The following is an 18,559-nucleotide window of genomic DNA, read 5'->3' on the forward strand; positions in this document are numbered from 1 at the left end:
TCATTACTAGCCTCGTTGAGATGAAAAAAAACTTATCGCAACTCTTTAGAATTGTAATCAATAACAAAACACATGAGACTTTCCTCTATCCATTATTTTACAAAATATATAGTTGGCTAATGGTAAAAAGAGTAGCAAACGAGTTAAAAGCTTTTTAAATCGCTTTATCTCAAGATAGGGAAAACTAAGATTAATACAGTCCCAAATGGAAATTATATCGAGCCACTAAATATTTTTTCATTCAAAAAACAATCAAATAAAGATGCATAAAAATTACCACATTATTATTCATTAAAAGAATAAATTAAAATTACTTAACTAAACATTATTATATCCGATATCAAACACCTTAAGCGAACCCAAGCAACTAATATAGAATTATTTCATTAAAACAGAACCATGTTTATAATAAAGAGGGGGTTAATCTAAAGAATCCTAATTTTACCAGAAATAGACAAAAAGAAAAGCAAATTTCATAAAAAACGACAAATTTCACCGTCCACCCGACCCGCTTGGTTTGTCCACCTCTACAAATTCATTCCTCTTTGTTTATCACGAAGATGAACTACATATTTAAAAGTTAAAAGAACGACAAATTACGCATGCGTATTATAATGCAGGATTCTTCAGGTGAACGGAATGTAATATCGACTTTGCAGTTAACATCCTTGTTTCAACAAAATCGTGTTGAAATACAATTTTCCCAGGTTTCTAGTAGACAGATTTTTTAAGTAAAAAATTAAGTGCAATTACATTCAAAGACAGTCTAACAGAACTTGATACCCTTCCCAAAATAAATTCAAAATATGTTTTTTAAGAGAAGTTGGGTTTTAGAGCTCCTTGCTCTTCAAGTAAAGAAATGAACTTGGATGCTTTTGATGAATGTTGGTTAGCCATTTCAACAAGTGAAATAAGATGTTTCATGGCGATGTGGATTTGTTTCCCTTCCAGCTCACTTTTGATATCCAGCTTGTCATTATAAGAGAAAACATCCAGATCTTCAACGACTTTGATCAAATGCTCCACTCTGGTGATGGTCGGCACATGGATGACGGTATTGAAACAATTCAACATTCCCATCTGGCTCAAAACATCTTTGCTACTTGTGGTAGCAATGATCAACAACTTTTTACCACGGCGTGTCTTCTTCTTCAGCAATACTATCAAAGCTTGGAGGATGATATTTGAGAAACGTGGACCAATAGGAACATAGTCAATCAATCTCTCAATATCATCCACTATGATACAACTGAGCTCTGATCTGTATGCATCATCAAAGACTTTCCTGATGGCTTGGCACTTGGCACTTTCTGAAAATCCAATCATATTTTCAGCAGATACTACTTTGATGAAAGGAATTTCAGACATCTTATACGCAAGATGGGCAGCTAAGGCTGTCTTTCCACTCCCTCCTGGACCCTCCAACAGGACGGTGACAGGTGAAACCAGCTGACCCAATCGTGTTTGCTTAATCAAAAGTTGGCCATCTTGAAGGATGTGAGAAATGGTATCGGAATATTTGATGATACCATTGGACATATAATGATCAGAATCTTCAACACCAGCACCGAAAGCAGGTTTGATGTCATTCTCAATGGCATGTAGGAAATCGGCTTGGCTGACTTTCAGGTTCTCAACAGCATCAGGGTCAATTTTGACAGCAGAGTCCGCTTTGACCAATCGATTCATTGCTGTTGTGGTTGCAGCTCTTACAACACCTTCCAATTCTGCTCCACTGAAGTTTTTAGTTTGAGCCGCAAGTGAATCAATGTCAAAATCAGCTTCCAATTTGTAATTGGCTTTAAGTTTAGCCGTATGGATATTCAAGATTTGAACTCGACCCTTTTCATTTGGTAGGCTGATTTCCATTTGAACTTCCAAACGACCAGGACGTAATAAGGCATCATCAATCAAATCTTTACGATTTGTCATCCCAATGAGCAGGATGTTGTTCAGTTGTTCTACACCATCAATCTGAATAAAAGGAATCATTTTCAAGTTACAGTGCATTGTTGAAGTGCAATATTTTACAAAGAAATACCTTTCGAAGACTTATTGGCAAGGAAGGGAATGAGAGATTTAGAACAATTTTCAGTATATAACCCAAAAGGAAGATAATTTACCCTATTATGATTCAAGAGTAATTCAGTCAAACATTGTCTTAAATGAGGGAACATAAAAGAAAAGGACAAATTGAAACTGTAAAAATCAAACCTTTGACAGCAATTGATTAACAACAGTATCTGATACACCAGTACTTCCAGAAACTGTTCCTCTTTGTTTACAAATAGCATCAATCTCATCCAATATAATAATGTGTAAACCACTATGACTGCCAAGTTTTTTCTGATCTGCTTCAGCATCTTCAAATAATTTACGAATGTTGGCTTCTGACTCGCCAACATATTTATTCAAGATTTCAGGACCATTAACGATCTTGGGTTCACGAGCATTCAACATTTTCCCGATTTGTCGAGCCATCAAGGTTTTACCTGTACCAGGTGGACCGTAGAGAAGGATTCCCTTAACATGCTGCATACCAAGGTCTTCAATCAAATCAGGTGGGAAAACTCTTGATGCAAAAGCACGCCGAAAGATTCCCGAGAATTCATTATCCAAACCGCCAATACCCATTTGTGAGAAATTCCAATCTGGATTAATAATGTTGGGCATTGCTGATTTTCCTCTAGACTTTCCTGTCAATTTGATGACAGATTCTTCATTTTTATCAAACACTATCAGTGTGTTTTGATTCAAAATACCATGGGAACCATGGGAACCATGTTGGCCTTCAAGCAAATATTTGAAAGATTTTACTTTCAAACTTATGTAGGGCAGCTTTTGGAATTTGAAAGCAAGTCTCTGTTCGTTATAAAAAGGTATTTGATTGAACTGATCTCGAAATTGTGTTTGTAATTTATCAGTGTCATAGGCTTCATTAGTGATATTTTTCTTCAACAGAAAATCTACTTCAACGGTTAATGATGAAATACAGAACTTTGAATGGGTAGCACCACTATTCATTTTGATATCTACTTCAGTTTGTTCTGATGTTCCCAAAAACTCTCTTTGCATCCCACTAAGACCAACTTTGCCCCTTGGGACTTTTTGATGTGAAGCTATACCAAAATAACGGTTTTGTGCTTCAGCATAGACATTATGTTCTTGAACCTTTTCAGTTTTAAGTATCTCAACCATATCATTTGGATTGAAAACTAATTTATTGGAGAGTGACAACTCATCTGAAGGACATCTCATTACTATAAACCTACCAGCAGCCATTTTGTTTTTTGTTTTTTGTTACTAAAAAAAGATGATTCTTTAGAAATAAAACTACTACTAAAGACAAATATCTAGGAAAATGTTTGATGCAGTTCAGTTTTTCCCTAAAATCTTGATAATGTGTAGAAAAAGAATGTTAGAGAATTGGCTTCTAAATTTGATGATTTTTCATAAGAATTGACTTTTAACTGTTAACATAGCAAAACTGGGGTCAAACAACCATGACAATTCAATTACCGACCGGAAAACTGTAGCGCACTCGTAACATACAACTCATAACATACAACACTCGTAACATAAGTTCCTGAAAATATCATATGTAATGGAAATGTAATATCAAAATTAGAATTTATAGAAGACTTAACCCCCAAATATTGACAACAAATGACACTTAAATTATGTAAATAATGATGTTATCTCAAAGTATGAGGTTTTGTACACCAATTAACAATATGATATTCTTCATGCATAATAGGATGCAGAGGCTGCAAGTGGAAATAGATTGACAGGTTTTTTAAACAATAAATACTCCAAGAGAGCTGTTTTAGAGAGATGAAAATATGACGTCATTTTATCAAAAATACAAAGCAGGGGATAAAAATATTGAAAAATTTATAAAATATGTTATCATACCCAAGGTGATGCAGAAGATAAAATGAGATATGGCATACTGATTGTGAAATAGCTATTTTCCTGCTAAGGGGGGCTGTTTAAAGCAAATGTGAGATTGATATTCGAATATTCAGCCCTCGAATTTCAGGTCGGCATTCGGCAGTGCCGACCTAAAAGCCGACCAAAGAGTGCGTATGGTCGGCAGTTCATTGCCGACCATATTCATTGATTCTCTCGGCAGCCGACCATAAGTTATCTTTTAGGTCAGCAAAGCCGACCTTAACAGGTTAACCTTTTATCCTGTAACTGTAAAATGAAAGTCTCTAATAAGAACCATATCGCACTCAAATAAAAAAACAAACATTGCCGTAGCCTTTAAACAACTTTGCCGACCTAAAATATAGCTCAGATCGGCATTGCCGACCTAAAAACAAGCTTAGGTCGGCAAAATTTTGCCAGCCTTCGGCCGGATTTGGACGGCACTTTCGTGCCGACTTACTTTTACTTGAATTTCGAGGGCTGAATATTTCTTTATTCTTTGTATACAACATACGTAACGTGGTAAGCACGTGGGTAGATTTTTAGCTTTAAAATAGTTCTAGATCAATAAAAAACATTTTCTTTGTCTTTTACAGTAATTAAAGCTGACCTGTCAACACTGACCTGTAACCTGTGACCTGTGACCTGTGTTTTACACTAACCGCCCATTTTAGCATCAAAAAGCCAAAATTCCAGCTACATACCAATAAAAAAAAGTATTGGGACGAAAAATCTTTTCAGCCAATTTCTTTCTGATTTCGTCCACAACCTCCACTGAAAGCATGCAATTTCACTTGCTTTCACCTTCCCGCACAATGTGCAACTTTAAAAGTATATTTTGAATTAGCTTTGATAAAAAAGCTCTTTTTTCATTGGCCAGCACGCTGCCTTTTCCTTCAAAATGTTGCGACTTCATAGCATCTTTTTAACTTTCGTTTTGATTAACAATATCAATGCGGGTATGCACAAACTCAATGTTGGTGCAAATAGACAAAAATTCAACGATAACAGGTGGGAAGGCAAGATCAACATGATGTCGGACATGATTGGAGAAAATTGTGTTTTCAAAGGGATTTTTCAAAAAGCTAGTTTTGAAAAATGTTGGCCAATAAGAACAAGGGGGAGGGGGTCTGAAGCTTATCAGCCCAATGCAGATAAAAAATTTGAAAGTTTTTTGTCGAGGACCCCTAAAATACCAAAAAGGTGGTATCCAGACAAAAATTGATACTTTCAAGCAATGCTGCTTTATGAATGGAGCAAACATTAAAGACATTTGACTGAATGCAAAAATAATTGAATTGAATAATTAAAATGAAAAAAAAAATCTTTTGAACAATTCTCAAAAATCAAGAAAAATTCTGAAAAAGATTTTGAAAAATTCACAATAAAAAGGTGGGAAATTCATCCTGATGTCAAATCAGTGCCATAGCTAACACATTACACTATAATTTCAAAGCAGTCTTTTACTACATTAAAGGGGAAGTCAACAAATTCATTTTTTTCCTGATTTTTGGTAATATTAAGTATATAAAAATAAGAAAGAAAATATATAAGTCTGATCTCTCAACTAAAAATCATGAAAAATCTCTTAACTTCAGTTAAAAATATGTTCAAAAAATCACCCCCTTTCTTTTTTAAAAAAGATCGACTTCTCTTTGGATTATGACGTCACAATATTCAGAAAACAGAACAAATTCAGTTAAGACTACAGTATGTTTTCAGAGTTCTGTTTTAAATAAGAAATAAATACATAGAAAAGTATTCCTGGTAAATTGTGGGTGATTTAGCTGAATAACAATAAAAAATCCAACAAGAAACACAAAAATTTCGTTTCAAACCCTCTACTGAAAGGCCTGTCTTCACTGATTTTTAGAAGATAAGCATCTTCAGCTTTCTGAATACAGCTACGTCATAAAACAGCTGAAAGTGCGTCTTTTTTATTTGACAAACAATTTCATTTTAGTAGAGGGGAGCCTCTCTTTAAAAGCTCATCAAACAAATTTTTAGATTGAAAGGAGAGTTGCAACCTTGAAATTTTGAAATTCATCGTTGAAACAAACCATTTCAGGATAGAAACGAAAAAATCCAAAATTTGTTGAGTTCCCCTTTAAACACTTCAACGAAATCAGAAACCTAAGCGAGGATCATACCAAGCCTGGTTAACCAAGCCAGTTTTTACAATGCTAAGCTACGGCTCACTGCAATATAGCGTTATCCAGCACTTTAATAATTTGAGTTTGCTTTGAAAAAACTGGCTTGGGTGAAGCATGCGTTCAAAATATGAAAAACTCTGACTTGCCAAGGAAAACATCAAATGGATGTTTTAATTTCGAACCCCTACCCCCTTCAAATAACGTTGGTCATGGTAATCAAACTTGAATATCTTCTATCCTGATTTTCTATCTTTCTCAAGTGTTTCTAACTGTTTTCTAAGTATTTTTCTGAAATTTGCCTGTACCCGTGAAACAGGTCACCGACCCCGGCTCGAACCACCAAATGCAAGCAACCTTGGTTTACAAACCCAATGCCTAACCGCTTGCGCCAACGAGACACGACAGAAAGCTGTCATTCACAAATACTTATAGCGTGTAATTTACAGACCTTAATTAAGAAAGCTCCCAACCCTACCGGTGCCCCTACAAGGATCCCTACGGGATCCAAAGTTAAGTCACAGGGTACGAATGCCCCTAAGAAGGCCTTCGGCCTTATATTGTGACTCTCGAGCTCCAACCCTAACCCTAACTGATAATAACCGAACCCTCGTCTACGTCCGCGGATTGAAAAATTTCACTTGCATCCTGGAGTATGATATCGTTTGCCAACCTTATTAGAGGTACCCGTAAAAACTTTTTAAAAATATTGCCTGTTTCCTATACAATAGCAGAAAAAAAAGATCTATTCAGTGTAAGTGACACAACTTACCATCAAATTTTACCAAGTGACTGAATCAATCTTACTTTAGATTAAAAATTGCCAAAATAAAATTAGTAACGTCATCTCGAAAGTCGTGTTTCAGCCTTCAGTCGGGTGCAGCCTAATAAAATACTCAGGTCTACCCGCGTTATACTTATATGATAATAGAGCTACGTCGTTACAGTTGCAGCTATATTCTGCAAAATATAATCACATTGCATCCGACTGTTCTGATTCGATTATTGATTGCCACCGCAGCGAGCGCAGTAGCGCAGCGAGCGGGGGAACGAGCATTACATTGTTGCCCCCGCACAGAGCGCAGCGACGAGGAGGCACTCTTAGCTTCACGCATAGTTATTGGACTGGAATCTCGAAAATTTGTTGTTTGTGTTTTGTCGCGCAAGCATCCCCGTAGTTTAGTCTCTTCCGTAATAAATGTTCGGTTTTTTTTTTCGGGACAGTAGTATCCATATTTTCATATTACGTTATATGCTATTACCATTGTTACATATTTGTAAAAATATGTTCAATCGGGCCAGAAACTTAATGATAAAAATTAACAGAAGCATTTTTTATTTTTGTTAAAAATTTATTGCAAGACGTTTCGATGCTCTCCGAGCATCATCCTCAGTTAATGATGTTACATATTTCAATTTATTAGTTTTGATTTAGCTTTGAAAAGCTGAATCGAATGTAAATTATAACAGTGTATGATATAACATGAATTACAATATTACTTGTGCAAATCAAAACAAATAAAATTGTAGACTGTTTATGATGATGAGCTGATTCATTGACTGGAAAAAGTGTTTTGTATTATATGTCAAATCTTGTTTCTTGTCTTTGAAACTGAATATTAAATACTGTAATTTAGTCAGAAGTTCATTTCAGCAATGATTTCAATTCTTTTTCTGGAATCTTTAAAGAAATTTGCTCAAGTTTTTTAATGTATGTACATTTGATATTTTTGTTTAAACTGTAATTTATCTTTGACTTTGTTTGTTATTATTGCCCCCGCAGGAGCGTAGCGACGAGGAGGCACTCATAGCTTCACGCATAGATATTGGACTGGAATCTCGAAATTTTGTTGCGTTTGTTTGTTTTGTCGCGCAAGCATTCCCGTAGTTAGTCTGTTCCATAAATGTTCGGTTTTTTCCGGGAAGGTAGTATACATATATTATATGTTATATGCTATTACCATTATTACATATCACAATTTATTAGTTTTGATTTAGCTTTGAAAAGCTTAAGCGAGTGTTATAAATGCAAATTGTAACAGTGTATGATATAACACGAATTACAATATTACTTGTGCAAATCAAAACAAACAAAATGGCAGACTGGTTATGATGACGAGCTCATTATTTGAATGGAAAAAGTGTTTTGTATGTCAAATTTTGTTTCTTGTCTTTGAAACTGAATACTAACTACTGTAATTTAGTCAGAAGTTCACTTCAGCAATGATTTCAATTTTTTTTCTGGAATCTTTAAAGAAATTTGCTCAATTTTTCAATATGTACATTTGATATTTTTGTTTAAACTGTAATTTATCTTTGTCTCTGTTATTTTATTAATAACTACCTTTATTGTTTATAGAGCTTCTTGAGCTTTAAATACCATCATATGGCTGTAACTCGAGAAAGTCCTTCTTAACTTAGTAAAACAAGATACCGCCAAAGTACAAAAAAGTTGAATGTATAAAATATGTAAAATTGAATCCAAAAGTGGTTGAATGGATGTTGAATGTCAATCAATGTAAACAAACTTTTTCTTTTGATCTTCAAAATAGATTTACCTCACTTAGAGTGTTTTCACTGTTTTTTCAGTGTGGTAAATCTATTTCAAAAACCTGAAAAAAGTTTGTTTACATTCGTTTAACTTTACATGCGCACGTTCAACTTTTTCATGCAGTTGTGGTAGCCTAAATAACTTACGTTCCAGTGGTTTGGTGAAATAGCTTCAATTATGGCTTTCCAAGTTAGGAGGGGCCTTCCCGAAGGCATTTAACGGTGGTTAGACTAGATACACAGACATTCATACGGAAACACAATAAAGTGAAAGTATATAGCTATAAGCTCACAAAGCCAAGCTTCCTGAAGGCACGATTTTTCATTGTCTGCGCTGCAATCATCTTAATGGCTTCAATCCTTTCAGCTTGGAGAAAAGATTGTATCATGAAAAAGTACTACGCACTTGAAAAAAAATTAGGCGCATTTTAACTTTTCTCGACTGTACGTTTGAATGGACCACAATGGCATTCCTTTATTGTTCTTTTGACCAACAACATAGAAGATTTTGCTTGAGAAGTGCAATCACAGCGTACGCAAGTGGAGCCCGGGCCTTAACTAGAATTGGTTTCTATTTCACCCAAGTTAAGATGGTGCAGAACTTTTTGATAAATTTTATACGCAGTACCCTCTCTCCCTCAGTAGCAATAGAGAATTGTTGAAGTATAGCAGCCAATGAAAAAACAAGCTATTTCTGATTGGTTACCTTGTTGATTTATTCACTGCTTATATATTTTGCCTACAATCTAAGATGTCTGCGGCATTATCAGAAAAGGTCTATTTAGTGAATAGTAATCATGACATATATTGCTGTAAAAAAGAAACTAGGAGAAAAAAACAAACTGGATATGTGAAAACCAGTAAGCTAATGATACCATAATTTTTGAAATATATTTTGGAGAAACTTTTCCAGCTTTTCCTTAAATTTTATTAAATTATCAAGCTGTATGAATTCTTCAAGTATTTTGTTAATGGAATATCTTCTTTTTTTCAAGCAAATGCCTCAATCAATCAATCAATCAATCAATCAATCAATCAATCAATCAATCAATCAATCAATCAATCAATCAATCAATCAATCAATCAATCAATCAATCAATCAATCAATCAATCAATCAATCAATTATTCCTGATTATTTTTAATGCTTTAATCTTTAAAGCATTAAAAGCTTTATAAGTGCATGACATGATCTTTCTGTGGGGGCATTTAGTGAAAGCTATAACTAGTATTAATAACTAGCTCTATTGTTTATAGAGCTTCTTGAGCTTTAAATACCATCATATGGTCGTAACTCTAGAAAGTCCTTCTTAACTTAGTAAAACAAGATACCGGCAAAGTACAAAAATGTTGAATGTATGCATATGGCCATATGTAAAGTTGAATCCAAAAGTGGTTGAATGAATGTTGAATGTCAATCAATGTAAACAAACTTTTTCTTTTGGTCTTCAAAATAGATTTACCTCACTTAGAGTGTATTCACTGTTTTTTACAGTGTGGTAAAATCTATTTCAAAAACCTGAAAAAAGTTTGTTAACATTCGTTTAACTTTACATGCGCATATTCAACTTTTTCTAAATAACTTACGCTCCAGTGGTTTGGTGAAATAGCTCCAATTCTGGCTTTCCAAGTTAGGAGGGACCTTCCCGAAGGCATTTAACGGTGGTTAGACTAGATACACAGACATTCATACGGAAACACAATAAAGTGAAAGTATATAGCTATAAACTCAAAAAATCTAGCTTCCTGGAGGTACGTCTCTTCATTGTCTGTGCTGCGATCATCTTAATGGCTTCGATCCTTTCAGCTTGGAGAAAAGATTGCATCATGAAAAAGTACTATGCACTTGAAAAAAAATTAAAGCGCATTTAAATTTTCTCGACTGTACGTCTGAATAGACCACAATGACATTCCTTTATTTTCTTTTGACCAACAACATAGAAGATTTTGCTTGAGAAGTGCACAGCGTATACACAAGAGGAGCCCTGGTCTTAACTAGGATTGGTTTCTATTTCACCCAATTTAAGATGGCGCAGAACTTTTTGATAAATTTTATACGTAGTATTCTCTTGACTATTGTTTATTAGGCAAAGTAGCAATAGAGAATTGTTGAAATATAGCAGCCAATGAAAAAAGCAAGCTATTTCTGATTGGTTGCCTTGTTGATTTATTCACCGCTATATATTTTGCCTACAATCTAAGATGTCTGCGGCATTATCAGAAAAGGTCTATTGTGAATAATAATCATGACATATATTGTTGTAAGAAAGAAACTGGGAGAAAAAAACAAACAGGAGATGTGAAAACCAGTAAGCTAATGATACCATAAGTTTTGAAATATATTTTTTAGAAGCTTTTCCTTAAATTTTATCAAATTATCAAGCTGCATGAATTCTTCAAGTATTGTGTTAATGGAATATAATTTTTTTTTCAAGTATATGCCTCAATCAATTAATCAATCAATCAATCAATCAATCAATCAATCAATCAATCAATCAATCAATCAATCAATCAATCAATCAATCAATCAATCAATCAATCAATCAATCAATCAATCAATCAATCAATCAATCAATCAATTATTCCTGATCATTTTAGTGCTTTAATTTTTAAAGCATTAAAAGCTTTATAAGTGCATGACATGATCTTCTGCGTGGGCATTTAGTGAAAGCAACGATGTAAAAATAATAGATAACCAACTACCTCTAGAAGGCACTTCTCCCAAGAGAACAACCATTGTTTTCCTATTGAAATGAGCACTCTATTAAAAAGCTCTGTGTGCAGTGCGTGTTATGCTTTTAGCTAGATTTTGACACACTTTTTGACATCCACTGAATTGATAGAAAATTTGAATTGTTATTTACTGCAAATTTTGGAATTTTTTTCAAAAGATAAAGGTACCAATCTTTAGACAAATTGACTACGGATCGGCCTGATACCACTTGATCTTCATCTGGATAAATAAACGCTCATAAAATGCTGTTATCTGAAAAATATATGTGTGTTTTGAAATGCGATATCTCACGTATGAAAAGTGCATGAAGGTTGCATGATACAAAATAAACAGATGAATGTTTATAGAACAATAATATCTAATTAAAAAATTCCTTCTGTGAGGCTGCCTATAGGAAAATACACTTTTCTTAACCTAAATTTTGGAAAAATATACATCACGTGATCGATTTTGTCCAACAAAACAAAAAGGTTGCAAATGAAGCAAGTTTTTTTATTTGCACTTTTTACGATGCAAAATGTCATTATTTTTTTTACAACCGTAACACGGATGTTTTTTGAGAATCAAGGCAAGTTATTTTTACATCGTTGTTTCAAGGCATTATTGTCAAGGTGTCACATGCCAAATTTGAAAGGAAACGAACAAGCCAATCACAAGATATGGGTGTCCGGATTCCAGCACCAAAAAGGGCCCAAATGATGACGTCATCACCAAAATTGACAAAATCTAATTAGGTTAATTTCAAGGCATTATTGTCAAGGTGTCACATGCCAAATTTGAAAGGAAACGAACAAGCCAATCACAAGATATGGGTGTCCGGATTCCAGTACCAAAAAGGGCCCAAATGATGACGTCATCACCAAAATTGACAAAATCTAATTAGGTTAATTTCAAGGCATTATTGTCAAGGTGTCACATGCCAAATTTGAAAGGAAACGAACAAGCCAATCAAGAGATGTAGGTGTCCGGATTCCAGTACCAAAAAAGGCCCAAATGATGACGTCATCACCAAAATTGACAAAATCTAATTAGGTTAATTTCAAGGCATTATTTTCAAGGTGTCAATTTTTAAAGGAAACAGACAAGCCAGTCACGAGATATAGGTGCCTGAAAAAAAATCTAGAAATGACGTCATCAATCTTAAAACAATTAACCGGAGAACAAAAGCAAGACAATGGAGCGTCATTTTCTTGACTAAAGTACTCGTTACTTTCATTTGAGAGCTCGTTACTTTCATTTGAGAGCTCGTTACTTCTCGTTACCTACTCGTTACTTCTGGTAGATATTTCTATGAAGAAAAAAATTTTAGGTTTCGATTTTGGAAAGTTTATATATTTCTATACAATCACAACAACACTACAATAAGCCATGCGATTTGAGGAGAGCGGACACGTCCGGTTTTCGACCGCGAAAATCGATAAAAACTTGTTCTGGATGTCGACCACCACCTAACGACAACACCGTATCACGGAATCTAAAAAAAGAAGATAAATTCTTGATTCACAGATCTCTTCCTTTTTAACTCTTAGGTGCCTAATCTATGAGGGGGGGGGGGTTCGGCTCATAATGCCGGTCCGGACTAGCCGTCGTGGGTCGGGTCGCCGACTTTCGAAGGTTGTCGTGGGTCGGTTTGCCGACTCTCGAGGGTTGTCGTGGGTCGGGGCGGCGCCCTTCGAGAGTCGTCGTCCGACCAGGAAGTCGTTGGGAAGGACATCGTGGGAGCCTCTCTTTCATTTTATTCGTCCTCAATTTAATTTAATTAATTAATCTGGTCTTTAAAATATGGGTCCACCGTCCTTCGAGAGTCGTCGTTGGTTCGCCGTCCTTCGAAAGTCGTTGTTGGTCCGCCGTCCCTCGAGAGTCGTCGTCGGTCCACCGTCCTTCGAGAGTCGTCGTTGGTCCGCCGTCCTTCGAGAGTCGTCGTTGGTCCGCCGTCCTTCGAGAGTCGTCGTTGGTCCGCCGTCCCTCGAGAGTCGTCGTCGGTCCGCCGTCCTTCGAGAGTCGCCGGGTTAAAAAGGAGGGATGTTTAATTTTTAGAGTTTTTATTATGAGTGGGGATTCGGCTATACTTTTAAGAATAGTTCCACACTTCCCCCGCTTTTATTCCAAACCCCCGTTTATTAGGTACCCGAGAGCGAGGGGCGTGCAAATCACTCGAAAAATGGTGTACGAGATTTCTGATTTACTTTTGATTTATGATTTATTTATGATTTATAAAATTGTGTACGAGATTTGTTTTAGTGATATTTTCCTCGCTCGAGAGTAAGAGGGGATCAACCTCGTGCCCGTGTATCCCAGACTTTATTTACGTTACTTGTGGACGCCAGAGAATACCCTAGTGTTGGCTGATCGAGTTCCCCCTCTCATATATCTAGCACCATATAGTAAAGCATAGTAATGCGAAGGGAACGAGGTTGAGAGGGGATCAGCCTTTTCAACGGCTCATCTGTAGCTTTTGGTTGTGTTCCTTAAAAGCTATACAACAAGCTGCCCCTTGTAAAAACGACTACCCATGTTGTCTATCTCATATGTATTTCCATATTTTATTTCCAAGACATATGACTATACCTAGTCATACCTAGTACTAGGTAATAATAGGTACAGAATCCTTTTATTACCCAATACTTTCTGTATTGAGTGAGGGAGGGCCTTAACAACATTCCAAAAGAAAAAAATATATATGTACTTTTACTTTTTCAGGGTAAAGACCCTTTTTCTTGATTTCAGACATGCGCAAATTAATAATAAGTAAAAAGTTTCTAATAAGCAATTGACAAGTAAGAATGACCAGTAATGACCAGCTTTACGAGCAAATAGATGGTGTCAGTATGGGAAGTTCAATGGGACCCTTACTTGCCAACATCATTATGACCGAACTTGAAGAAATCGTTGTTAAGCCACTAATTGATAATGGCACTTTAAAATTTTACGGCAGATATGTTGATGATACCCTTGTTCTCGTAAAGCCAGATGACATCGATCAAATTCATACACAGCTTAATGGATTTGATAAAAATATTCAATTTACAGTTGATAAATTTGAAAATGAAGTTCCACATTTTTTAGATATTGAAATCTCACCAGACGGGCTTTCTGTATTTCGCAAAGACACAAATACGGGCCAATACACCAGTTTCCAAAGCTATACCACCTGGAATTATAAAGTTGCCTGGATGAGAAGCCTGGTCGTTCGAGCTTACCGAATTTGCTCTGAAAATAAATTCAAGCAAGAGTTACTCTATATTCGTCGCCTTGCCTCTTGGAATGCCTTCCCTCGTGTTGTTTGCAATAGAATCATTGATTTAACCAGAGATTTGGGAAAAGAGGATAAGAAATGCGCTATTCATCTATTTGAAGCTAGGCTGTAGAATCTTTTGTTTCTATTGAAATGTCTGCGGCCGATCGATTGTTTTTATTCTGGACCAATCAGAGCGCTTGATTCGTTATGCGCACAAGACTAGAAGTACAAACAAAAAATGGCAGCCGTGATTGATATCGAAAGTGAAATATTTTTTTTTTAAATCGCGGATTTTGATATTTTTTATAAGCACTTTTCACTTTGAACGCAGTGTTTCTCAAGCCTTCGTCGTTGTGCCTGAAGGGGAGAATTTCCCAGCTTTGACCAAAATATTTTCCTTATAGAATGATCGAATCAAATCAATTTATACATACTGTAGCTAAAAGAATTGAAATTCACATTATAAAACCAAAAATGATAAGCTTGTAAAACTAGGATAATTTTTGGTTATTTCTTGAACTAGAGTTTCTAAGAAACAATATCATGGAGGCCTCTTCAGCCGGGTAGTGATGTTGGGTATTAGAACAAATTGGAAACAGGACAAAAATAGAGCTCAAAAGAAAGAAAGAAAAAAGAAGCGATGATAATTCATGATATCAATGCTAGAAGATCACAAATATCATGAAATCTTTCTTTTAAGAGCTTTATATGAACTCGAAACAATAAAGCATAAAATAATCCAAAAACATTATTGAAAAAAATACAATAGTTATACAAAACAGCTCCATCTAGGGATTTCCCTTGATATAATGAAATATCTATCTAGCAAATAAAACAGTATAATAAAAGTGCATAAGAATTAAAAATTAAAAATATCCTTCTCTTAGTAGAAAACATTTATGCAACTCTTTTAATTTGTAAATGCTGCTAAAAATGGTTTGAAATTTTTCTAAAAAAGATTAAACCCAAAAGGGTTTTTTTATGATTCACCTTCATTTATAACACCTGGGAAAATAAAGATGTATTGCATGAAAAAAATCAATATCACTCATGACTTTCCATTGAAATAAAATTGAGAAGACTATAAAAAAAGACTAAAACCTTCCAACTGATTTTAAATTAGTACATTGATTCAGATTGTATAACTTGAAAGCTGGACTAGAAAATTATATCATTGCTCCATAGAGGACTAAATTCAACAGATGTGTAACTCATTGCTAAAAAATTAAATACATTTACATTTGGAAAAAATATTGGAAAAATAATATCAGCCTGTGCTCAGAAAAACTTGTTACATAACAACAAGTGAAAATATGTGTTCAAGTAGAATTGTAGAATTTAAATAGAAGCACTTTTGGGGTCTCCTAGTTTGTTTACATTTGGTAATTTTGGCCCACATGTTTCCTGGCTCTGATGACTTGTTTGGACCATCTTTCCAGGCAGACAGGGACAACCTGGATACAAAACAAACATCCACATAAATACAGATTCGATAAAAATTCTCCAGACTGATCAAATTTACATAATACGTATATGGAAATCCACTTTGTTCCAGAGAACATTTTCCAAGTATATGTCCAATTTCAAAGGATATGTAGGCGGTGCTCAACCAGGTTCAACTGTTCATATCCACGGTTGTCCAGAAAATATATACAAAATATTAACATCCTCTGCATATATTTATTATTCCATTCTGTTTTGGTCAAGCTAAATAATGCACGTAATATAGGTTCTGCAGGTTTAATTTCATTTTTAGCAGACTTTTCCATGCCTTAACGTGACGGTCAAAATGCAAAAATGTTGAGTCACCCTGAGTCAATCTTTACTTCATTGCACCAGTGCTTGGATGGCAAATGGCCCATACTTAACTTTCTCTGGAATGGTTTTTCTGGGTAGTGTTGTTATAAACAATATTTCATAGAGAAAATGACGATAACTAGCCCTGAAAATATATAAAATGAAAATCTACTGTAAAACTAGGGCTTTTTTGTTTTTGTATAAGCAATAATCTGCATGAATTACCCTAACACAGACTGTAAAGTCCACCGATGAAATTATGTTTTGGCTGCAAAATTGTTCAAGCCTTGTGAGTCAATCCACTGACCGGTCAAAATCATGGCCCATCAATAGTCAGACTTTATAAATATCACATGTCGAAGTTATTTGAACTTTACAATGTTTTTGTTAGCCGAAACTTGAAATTTCCAACCCAAAAGTCAATGGTTTCCCTAGATAAAGCTAAAAGTACCACAGAGGAAATCAAGTATACTTACTGAATCTCAAGTCCATTACCATGGAGGAAGTTTTTCTAAGATTACACTATTTTTTTCATCTAAAAGTAAAAAAAAACAGCAAAATTATCAATCGATTTTGCCCATCTTAAATCAAAATGCCGAGAAGTTTTAGAGAGTGCCCAGGAAAACTAAGGCATAGGTGGTCACAATCAACCTTCCTACTACCCATAAAAATTATGTCTGCAACACAAAAAATTCATTCAGAGCAATACAAGCCAGAAAGAAATTGGTCCCAAATTTTCAAAATTTCAAGCATGCCTCATGTCCGCCATCTTTACTCCCAGAATATAGAATGATTTTCCTCGATTTTCTCAGGGGAAACCCCCAGAAGATCAAAGATTCACTCCCCAGTCTCTTTTTCACAAAGAACTCACTGGAAAGCTTTATTCAAGGACTTTTTTCTTGAACATTGGTTAACCTGTACGTAACGCCATTTTGTTTCGGCCTTCCTTCTTGCTCAACTATTCTACAGCCTTGCTTCTTCAAAGGGTGCCGAATTCAAAGGGAAAGAATAGGAAAACAGCGAGCGGCAGCGGCGTTTCTTATCCTCTTTTCCCAAATCTCTGATTTAACACTCACAAATATCCAAAGGAATGAACAACCTAACCAAACCCAAACAAAAGATGAGCTTGATAATGTTTTTACAGTTTGGCTGAAAGTTCCTTACTTGGGAAATACTGGTCAAAATTTAGTTAAGTCTTTGGAGAGAAAGATCCGCAGAAATTTGAAAAGAGATAAAAAACTCGTCTTCAAATCCTTCTATTCGACAACAAAAGTAAATCTATTTACAAATACTAAAGATAAAACGCCGTTTCTTTCAAAATCCAATGTTGTGTATCGTTTCCGTTGTCCTGGTTGTTCCTCAGAATACATTGGCAAAACTGACCGGAACCTACACGAACGTTGTCTCGAGCACTCGTACCGTAAAGATAGTGCTATATGTAGTCATCTTTTGTCCTGTTCGAACTTTAACGACATCAACAAAATGCTCTTGTTTGAGCAAGAACCATTGAACAAAAAAGAACAAAATGAATATTTTTTGAACACAATAGAAAATAACACTCGTATTATTGATAGGTCTGATAAATGGAATATTCTTTTAATAAAAGAAGCAATTTATATCAAAAGGCATTCTCCTATTTTGAATAGTGGCCTTAAAGCCTCTAGAGATTTGTATCTATTTTCTTAGTTTTACTGCATTTTAATTAGTCATTTAATTGCTTTAGATTTTGAAATCGTTTTTAAGCTCAACTTTCTTTTACAGAAATCATTTGCCTGAATGATGTATATGATACTATACGAAATATAGCTGTTTTTAAATCAAAATTTTCATCTTTTGCTTTGAATATCTTGGCTTGATGAATTTTCTCGGACTTGCTTTTATCCTTTATTGGTCTAAATTATCAGTTGGTTATGGATTTAAGTAAGAATGAATGATCTCACTAATTTGAAAATGTCTTTCTCTGCTTGGCTTTCTGGAAAATAAACATTAGATAAACACTCTAAAAATGAAACATCCCTCTTTTTTAACCCGGCGACTCTCGAAGGACGGCGGACCAACGACGACTCTCGAAGGACGGCGGACCGACGACGACTCTCGAGGGACGGCGGACCAACGACGACTCTCGAAGGACGGCGGACCAACGACGACTCTCGAAGGAC

At 35.2% G+C, this 18,559-nt stretch overlaps 2 protein-coding genes and 1 long non-coding RNA gene across 4 annotated transcripts in view; all 3 read right to left on the reverse strand.

The window, feature by feature from the left end:
• LOC136823927 (uncharacterized) overlaps positions 1 to 18,559 on the reverse strand; it is a 402,896-nt gene that overhangs the window by 348,158 nt on the left and 36,179 nt on the right. The window contains exon 18 of one of the 2 annotated variants that reach the window (XM_067080085.1): positions 12,674 to 12,839. The exons of the other annotated variant lie outside the window; for it this stretch is intronic. Within the exon in view, the coding sequence (XP_066936186.1) occupies positions 12,722 to 12,839 (118 nt within the window). The 3' untranslated portion in view covers positions 12,674 to 12,721. Of the gene's footprint in view, positions 1 to 12,673; positions 12,840 to 18,559 lie in introns of those variants that run through there. 2 annotated transcript variants of the gene reach the window in all.
• LOC136823926 (vesicle-fusing ATPase-like) lies at positions 219 to 3,334 on the reverse strand. Its single transcript, XM_067080084.1, has 2 exons — positions 2,215 to 3,334; positions 219 to 1,974 (listed from the first exon to the last, which is right to left on the reverse strand). Exons 1-2 carry the CDS (start codon positions 3,280 to 3,282, stop codon positions 814 to 816), a joined length of 2,229 nt encoding a protein of 742 aa, XP_066936185.1. The 5' UTR covers positions 3,283 to 3,334; the 3' UTR covers positions 219 to 813.
• On the reverse strand, positions 15,564 to 17,535 carry LOC136823883 (uncharacterized). The gene is made up of 3 exons (XR_010849081.1): positions 17,272 to 17,535; positions 16,877 to 16,935; positions 15,564 to 16,545 (listed from the first exon to the last, which is right to left on the reverse strand). It is a non-coding gene; the product is annotated as an uncharacterized lncRNA (long non-coding RNA).

This window comes from Clytia hemisphaerica, unplaced genomic scaffold (assembly GCF_902728285.1).
Source record: "Clytia hemisphaerica strain Z4C2 unplaced genomic scaffold, Clytia hemisphaerica genome assembly, whole genome shotgun sequence".
In the NCBI taxonomy this organism is placed as follows: Eukaryota; Metazoa; Cnidaria; class Hydrozoa; order Leptothecata; family Clytiidae; genus Clytia; species Clytia hemisphaerica.

Excerpts from the sequence above, each read along its gene's own strand:
- LOC136823926 (XM_067080084.1), bottom strand. The coding sequence starts at position 3,282 with ATGGCTGCTGGTAGGTTTATAGTAATGAGATGTCCTTCAGATGAGTTG. Across the intron at positions 1,975-2,214 it reads TTAATCAATTGCTGTCAAAG|ATTGATGGTGTAGAACAACT; the intron begins GTTTGATTTTTA and ends CCTTTTATTCAG.